The sequence below is a fragment of the Heliangelus exortis genome, chromosome 2 (genome assembly GCF_036169615.1).
Source record: "Heliangelus exortis chromosome 2, bHelExo1.hap1, whole genome shotgun sequence".
NCBI classification, from domain to species: domain Eukaryota; kingdom Metazoa; phylum Chordata; class Aves; order Apodiformes; family Trochilidae; genus Heliangelus; species Heliangelus exortis.
The window spans coordinates 69,154,581-69,162,843 of NC_092423.1; the positions used below are offsets into that span (position 1 = coordinate 69,154,581).

At 41.8% G+C, this 8,263-nt stretch overlaps 1 protein-coding gene across 1 annotated transcript in view; it reads right to left on the bottom strand.

Annotated features, from left to right (window-relative positions):
- Positions 1 to 7,336, bottom strand: part of LOC139792925 (uncharacterized) — a 22,456-nt gene extending 15,120 nt beyond the window's left edge. The window contains exons 1-4 of the mRNA XM_071736895.1: positions 7,257 to 7,336; positions 5,202 to 5,378; positions 4,681 to 4,767; positions 2,941 to 3,078 (exon numbers count right to left, since the gene is read on the bottom strand). Of these exons, the coding sequence (XP_071592996.1) occupies positions 2,941 to 3,078; positions 4,681 to 4,767; positions 5,202 to 5,369 (393 nt within the window). The 5' untranslated portion in view covers positions 5,370 to 5,378; positions 7,257 to 7,336. The remainder of the gene's footprint in view (positions 1 to 2,940; positions 3,079 to 4,680; positions 4,768 to 5,201; positions 5,379 to 7,256) is intronic.
- Between the last annotated feature and the right edge of the window lie 927 nt (positions 7,337 to 8,263).

Below are 8,263 nucleotides of genomic sequence, written 5' to 3' on the forward strand. Positions count from 1 at the left end.
TTTAAAAAGATTTTAAAGATACAGGTAATTACAAACTCATGAGTCTGTGCAGGGCGAATGAATAGCGTAGGTCTAGTGGGCGTATGGGTAAGCATGACACACTGGAGGAGTGTTAAGAGCATTCTGTAATACTAAGTCATAAATCACAAACCTGTTGGAGTTTTTTGAAGGTATCAGGAAGCATGTGAGTAAGAAGGTTGAGCCATTAGAGCCTATTTGTCGTACCAAAAGGCATTTCATAAAACTTCTCACCGAAAGATGGTTAACCATGGGACCACAGAGATAGGTCTTGTTTGCAAATGACTGGAAGCCACAAGTAGGCAGGAATAGTGTTCACAGGGAAGACTTGTTACCACTGGACTACTCCAGGGATGTGAGCTAGGATCTGTGCTAAACTATTTATTCTATAAAATACACATCTAAATACGTCAAAATAGCTGTATTAAAACATTTATAAATGATCCAGTGAAGGGTATGCTACAGAGAGTGATTATTACTGTTCAGGAAAGGGGTGTTAAAGCTATAATGGATGGCTGCATGAAAAAAAAAAATCTGCCTGATACAAAAATCTGCCAAATACAATTTTAAGAGTTACAAAGACAGGAGCAGGGAACAAAAGAGAGAATGCTAACATGTCACTGTGTAAAGCTATGTTGTGCCCATTGTCCAAGTGCAGCACCAGCCTACCCAGTCATTGAAGTGCTAGAGTATAAAAGATAGAGAGTCACATGGGGCAAGGATGATGAGAGACATGGAGAAGCATTCTTCAGAGGAAAAGTGAAGCATTAATGATACCAACAAGTAGCTGGCTCAAAAAACATAGTGTTGTCCTACAGCGTTCAGCTGGGGAACTCCTGGTGCTGAGGGTTGCCGAAGATTTAAAAGGAAAGTTTGCCATATGTATTTATGTTTATAGATATAAAGTGACTTTCACCATATTGATAAACATTCTTTGGAAGGACTCTGACTGCTCATCAAGGCCTATTAATTAGATATCATGCCCTCTGGTTCAGGAAGTCCCTAAGGTGCAGATTGCTTGGGCTGGAGAGGCCTCGCTACACAGCATACCTTATATTAGTCTTTAGCTTTGCCTGTCTTTAATAGTCAGACCAGCTACCCCCAGGGTATTCAGCCTCCTGAGCTGGAAGGTAAGGACTGAGAGCAGAACAACCGCCCCATAATCCATGAAGAAGTGATTACACCTGTGTTACACCAGTGTTACACCTGGACACTCACAAGTCTGTGGGGCCAAATGGGATCCACTCAAAAGTACTGAGGGAGCTGGTAGGTGAGCTCACCAAGTCAGACCATTGCATTATTTATCAATGGTCTTGGTAATCAGGGGAGGTTCCAGATGACCAGAAGCTTGTCAATGTCACACCCATCTACAAGAAGGGCTAGAGTGAGGATCAGGGGAACTGCAGGCAGGTCAGCCTAACCTTGTTACCTGGAAAAATTATGAAAAGTTATCTGGAGTACACTCTCATGGCTAGTGCAGGACAGCCAGGGGATCAGCCATTATGGGTTCAGGAAAGGAAAGTCCTGCTTGACCAACCTGATCTCCTTCTTTGACCAGGTGATCCTCCTAGTAGATAGGGGAGAGGCTGTGAGTGTTGTCTCCTAGACTTTAGCAAAGCTTTTGACACCATCTCCCACAGCATTCTCCTGGAGAAGCTAGACATGGACAGGTGTGCTCTGTTTAAAACTGGCAGGATGACTGGGCCCAGGGAGTTGTAAAGGATGGAGTTAAATACAGTTGGTGGCTGGTCACTAGTGGTGTACCCCAGGGCTCAATTTTGGGACTGGTCTTGTTCAATATATTCATCAGTGATCTAGATGAGGTTATCGAGTGCTTCCTCATTAAGTTCACAGATGACAACAGGTTGTGTGGGAGTGTTGTGGGTAGGAAGGCTCTGCAAAGAGGACCTTGACAGGCTGGACAAATGGGCCAACATCAATAAAAGTGAGGTTTAACAAAAACAAGCATCAGGTCCTGCATTTTGGTCACAGGAACACCATGCAATGTTACAGGCTTGGGGAAGGGTGGCTGGAAAACTGCCTGGTGGAAAAGAATGTGGGGGTGCTAGTAGACAGCCAGCTGAATATGAGCCAGCAGTGTGCTCAGGTGGCCAAGAAGACCAGCAGCATCCTGGCTTGTATCAGGAATAGTGTGGCCAGCAAGAGAAGGGAAGTGATCGTGCCAATGTACTGAGTGAGACTGCACCTTGAGTACTGTGTTCAGTTCTGAGCCCCTCATTACAAGGAGGACACCAAGTTGCTGCCGTGAGTCCAGGGAAGGGCAACCAAGCTGGTGAAGGGTCTGGAGAACAAGTCCTGTGAGAAGAGGCTGAGGGAATTAGGAATGATAACTTTGGAGAAGAGGAAGCTAAGGGGAAACCTTATCACTCTCTACAAGTACCAGAAAGGAGGTTGCAGGGAGGTGGGTGCTGGCCTCTTCTCTCAAGAGAACAGTGATAGGACTAGAGGGAATGGCCTGAAGTTGTGTCGAGGGAGGTGTAGACTAGAGATTAGGAAGAATTTGTTTAGTGAAAGCTAATCAGTCAGGCACTGGAATGGGTTGCCCAGGAAGGTGGTGGAGTCACCATGCCTGGATTCAGAAATCAGTGTAGATGTGGCACTTCATGGCATGCTCTATACTGGGCATGGTGTTTCTTTCTGGGTTGACAGCTGGACTCAGTGGCCTTACAGGTCTTTTCCAATTGTGACAATTCTGTGATTTCTGTGATTTGTTCCTATACACTTCCTAAACTGCTGACCACTGTTGAGACAAATGGACCTCTTGTCTGTGGAAGACCAGTTCTGTGTGGCTGTCCTTGTGTTATCGCTGAAACTACAGTGCTATAATTTGGATTTTTTTAATTATCTTTTTTTACAATCCCTCAATGTCAAAATATTCTCTAGTAAAAATGTTCAACTCACAGGCAGCAATGGGAAGGTCTTTTCCTCATACAGTCGGATGGCACTCTTCAACATGTAGGTGCTTCTGGGTTTGTCAATGTCAGACAGTAGCTTTTTGAAGCCAGAGTGGATGTTTTCAGCTTGCTTGTGCTCAGTATCCTTGGAAAGAGACATTAATTAATATTGAATAATTTTTTTCTCTCTTAAATATTGCGCCTGCTGTGGTTATTTAAAGTGCCTAAGTTGTTTTAATTCAGAAGCAATTTTAGAGGATGGAGCTCTTTTTTGAGTATTTTTCATGTTTGTGGCACCATGTATAACTGGGCAAATTGTTTTCTGTATGTGGGGTGATGATCTGTTTCTGCAGTGCTGTGTAGACAGCCTTTGGAGATGTGAGCTGATGGCACACCCAGGAAGTTGAAGTCCTCATTTCAGTCACGGTCAGGCCTAATTTTCAGTGTCACAGGGGCTGGTGAAGTCAGCCTTGTGGCTTTTGAGGAGCTGCTCTGCTCTGACAGATACTGATGTCAGGGTAGGGATTTAGCAACTGTTCAGGTTTCCTCTGTTTAACAATAAATTTTGCTGTTGCTGTTTGGATTTTAGAGAAAGGTTGTCCTGGATGTTGATGGTTTTAGGGAGCATGAGCTTGCTTGCCAGCTGTTTCCAGCTGTGGCGTTGTGCATGAAGGAATAAGCTGCTACCTGTAAGCTGCTCCCCCTCTGCTTAGTAAGCTGCTACCTGCAGCTGCTTCCATGCAGCCTCCTCCTCCACAGCATATTCCATGCCTTGCCTGTGAGACACTGGGAGTCTGTGCCACTGACTCATGGTGAGTTGTCATAAGGCTGGTCAGGCTGAATTCCTTTCTCTGATCTTTTCTTTCTCATGCTGAGACATGGGATGCTAGGTAAGACAACTGGGGAAGAATTTGGTAACCAGAGAAGACAGGCTAAGAGAGGTTGAGTTTTGCAACAGGGTGGGAACGGACTGAAGAAGTAAGAGAGGAAAATGTGTGAAGTACCAGATTAGGTAGACTTTCCTACAACCTAAGTGTAGGAAACCTAAGACTTTCCTACAGTTCAAAGTCAGTGAGTTACTAAAACGAATGCATACGTAATGTTTTATTTTGACTCATCCCCTGCCACCCAGGGCGAAAATTGAGCTTTCTTTAAGTATTTATGCTAAAAAGACATGGCTTGTTTGAGTGTACAAGACTTTCAGTGCTTAGGGATTTAATTTGATGAAAAAGATCTGGGCAGTTCCTCCTAGTGTCGAGTCTCTGGGGAGCTGATGAACAAGGGTGAATCAGCATTTGTTAGCTTCAAGGGGAATTTTGTTTGCGTGGTGTGTCCATGCATGAAAAAGGTAGGAGGGGAGTTTATGGGTAAGGCTGGAGTCAGGTGTGAATGTAGTATTTGTCTTTCATACAGGAAAAAAAAAAAAAAGCCAACCAGAAGCTGATAAGATACAGAATTCTCCTGCGCATATTTCTTGATAATGCCACAGACCAGCTAGAACCAAGTAACACAGTATTAGGGCCAATCAAAAAGCTGTTACCATCTCAGTTTTGCTTTTGAAAGCCCAATTTCATGAGCTTTATGGTAACATTATCTGCTTGTTTTTTCTCTTTCTGTATATAATTCTGTAAGACAGTAGATACAGACTGAAAACAAGCAAACGTTAGGAGGGTAAAGCAGTAGTTGTGATTAACTATCCCTTTCTCTGAGATTTTTTTTTTCCTCTAAGTCTTTCTGTAATAAATACCATCTTTCTTTTCTTTGGTCGCCGCAGAGAAGGCCTTGTTGTCTCAGATGTACCTTCTTCTCCTGCAGTCTGGTTAAAATGGAGAACCTGTGGTGATGATGATAAATGTTCATAAAGACAGCTTACTTTTTGAAGAGAAATTTTCTCAATTTTGCTAATAAAGCCATGTCTCTGTTACTATTTGAACACTGTATCAGGTGAAGTATTCTGTTCAAAAGGCAATTAAAATAAAAGGTAGGGATCCAAGCAAGACCAGCAGTAGTCTCTAACATCAGTAACTTCCCTCTGGCACACTACTTGCAATCTGAGAACTCTTAGTGTAAGTTAAATGTAGGGGTAGTGCAGAACAGGGCAATCTGGGAAAGAAACAGAAGAACAGAGACCTGCATGTTATCTCCTGTGCCAACCATCATGTCAGGTCACTGTTCTCCCAAATTGTTCTTTTCCTCACAGGCAGAAAACTAATACAATTTATGTGGGAACTTCCAGTAAGGTGATAAACTACTAATTTCAGAGCTTACCTCAGCCATCTGGGTTGCAGTGTCACCTTTTGCACCCAGGTAGACCATGGCAAGAGCAGTTGCAATACTCCAAGGAGAGAAGAAAATGTTTTGGCCTTTGGAAGTTTCATTCAGCTTTCTGTAAAGGTCCAGAGCGAAGCTGTTGGTTGACACTGAGAGAGACTCCATTGATACAGCCTGTGACAAATGAATGTCAGAGAGAGGTGATGACTGCTTCTTCACTTTTAAAAAGTACAAAAGCTGCTAATGGGAGATTGACTGCACCCTCTCAAATACAGTGTGAGGGTGTCCCTCTAATGGGGAAAATACTGCATGAAAACCAAGTGCAGTCAGCTAGGAAGTCTCTTTTAAAGACCTGCATTATTTCTTCTTTTTCATCACTCCTCAATGTCCTCAACTTTTTTATTCTTTTATTTATTCTTCATCAAATGAGCACAATTTTAGCTAGTTTTAGCTTTGGTTTTCAAAGACCAAACTTGTTTCAAAAACCCATTTACTTAAGTTTCAGAGAATTCTTCTGAGGGAGTGAAACAGTAATTTCTGGCTGTTCTGCTTTGAACTTTTTTCTGTTTCTTTAAACTTTTTCAGATATTAATTATTTTCTGCTGAAAAAAACACCAAAACCACGGTGAATTAATTTCATTCACTCTATGTATCTTGAAGGCTGCTAGAGATCTGTAGATTTTTATATGTTCTTGGTGTGGGTAAAAACAACATTTGGAAGGTATTGCTGGATTTGTTAATGAATGTTTTTCAAATAAACTGTTGCATCTACATACAATCACACATAATTACTGTTTAGAACAACAAATTTTCCTTGGTTTTCTACTGGCTGATCAGAACCTGCAGGTTTCCATCCTTGTTCTGCTTCTTTTTCCAAGTATGCTTTTACAAAAGGAAAGCAAACAAAAAAACCTAGCACCGGGATTAAACTGATTTTCCATATGTGGATTCAGAACAAAACTGTTCTTCTTATTAGTACATTGCAGATCAATCCAATACTTCTGACAATTATTGGGATAGATTAATAAATTTCCATCATCTTCACCTGTATAAGGACTCTAAAATTGACTGAAGTCGGTGTAAGGTGGCATCAGGTGAATGATTAAGCGTTAGATCAACTAAAGCAACTGGACATTTAGGTCTACTTCATCTGCATTTTACATACTTAAATCAAAAACAGAGTGCTCAAAGCCAGCTGCCTTGGAGTGTTATTGATGCTCTGAATTTTGATCCTTGAGTTTTGATTTCAAAGTTTTCCATGGCTCCACAACACTTTGAAGTATTCACCTCTTGTATGTCAGAGGTGAATGCCTTGCAACCTAGCTCATACCTGAACATCTTCATGACCTTCCAGTCAGGTATTTCTTACTATTGTGTCTGGAGGTGCTGGTACTAACCAGAGCATAACTAGAGAAAAGGGCTGAGCTGAACATTTTTGCCTGGAGAATTTCAACCTGACATCTCCATCACCTGTTCCCTGAGAGTACCTGAACTCAATCTGTATAAAGCAATCAAGCGTCTCTCAGGCTTGAGAGAGCGAACATGCATATTTCTCAGAGATCACTGGTCTGCTAGCCCCTTTAGTTATCTGGAAAAGGAAAAGTCTGGATGCCTGATCCAGTAGCTCTTTAGTACTAATAAAGCAGAGCCTTGAACTAGTACACTCCATGCTGACCATCCAAAACACCGTGCTACAGAGTCATGCTGTCTTGTGTGTTCAATTCCAGAATCAGAATTCCAAAATCTCTCCCTCAGCTTGTTCTCAGTCCTCTGATCCTACACTGACTGGTAGCCTGGTAGTTAAGGCATCCTTCTCATAGGTGAGAAAACTTTCTGCCCTCCCAGATTCTGTAGTTTTTGCCCAACCTGGCCTTAGATTGTGACCGCTGTGCCTTGGCATTGTTTTCCTAAGGGCTGCACTTTGTACTAAAAATTGAGCACTCCTGCATAAATTTCAGACTGTCACCTAACCACTCAGTTCCAAAAATTCAAGAGCAATTTTTAAGACATCTGAAGTAAAGCTAGTTATTTTGATAAGAATATTTATACTACCTGAAATCCTTAGGGAGAGAAGAGTTAAGATACGTCTTCAGTCAGGATCTGTGGTGGTCTGTGAGGTAGCGTATACATTTTGAAATGCAGAAATGTTTGCACTTCCCTTTTCTTCTCTACATCCTCTTCTTGCATTAGTGTGTGTGCTCTCTCTTTTAATTCTACTTCTCTCTATCACTTGCTTTCAGAACTTAGAGAGACCTCGTCATTTCAAGGCAACTGTTTAGTGGGTTTATGTCTCGAAACATAGAGGCGACTCTCACAGATGTCCTCCATAACCTTAGCATTTGACCTGCAAAAACATACTAATTGCAGAAAAGAATTCAGCCTCCCTGCATTTGCAAGGGTCATGTCGAAATAATTTTGTAGCTTCCTTTTCTTTTTACAAACTGGGGAAATTAATAGAAACTAGGCTCAAAGATATGGCTAGAATTTGAGATGGGCTATTAGTCCCATTCATCCTGTGGTTAAATTTGAGAGGAGAAGGATTTGAATACTTGACATCCTTGGGTCACATAAAACTCTTATTTTTTGATATTTTACTTTTTTGCTCTTCTGTTTCAGAAAGTAGATCACAAAGGGAGTTTAGTAGGGATTTAAATAGTCACCTAGGATGGAAAAATAAGAGAGAACACTGGACTCATTTGAACTGGTAGATGTTTTAGGAGGCTGCTGGTCATAGCAGAGGAATTCAGCTGAAGGTGCTTTAGGTACCTACAGGCCTTACGCTGGACCAAGCTTAGTGTTCCACTGTGATGGATTGAGGGAGTTTAGAATAACCACCAAAAGTTGCACAACTGCTTGGAAGTTGTATGATTTCTTCTACTGAAGCTGGGGCTTGTATTGGAGTAGAGAGCCACACCAGCAGAATGTGTAAAATTGGATGCCAGGAAAGGTGTTGCAGTTACGTGTACACAAATGTTTTACTTTAAATCTCTGTAATTAGTTGCTCTGCTGATTCACTCTGCTCATATCTGTGTGACTTTGATTAACCTTCACTGATGAAT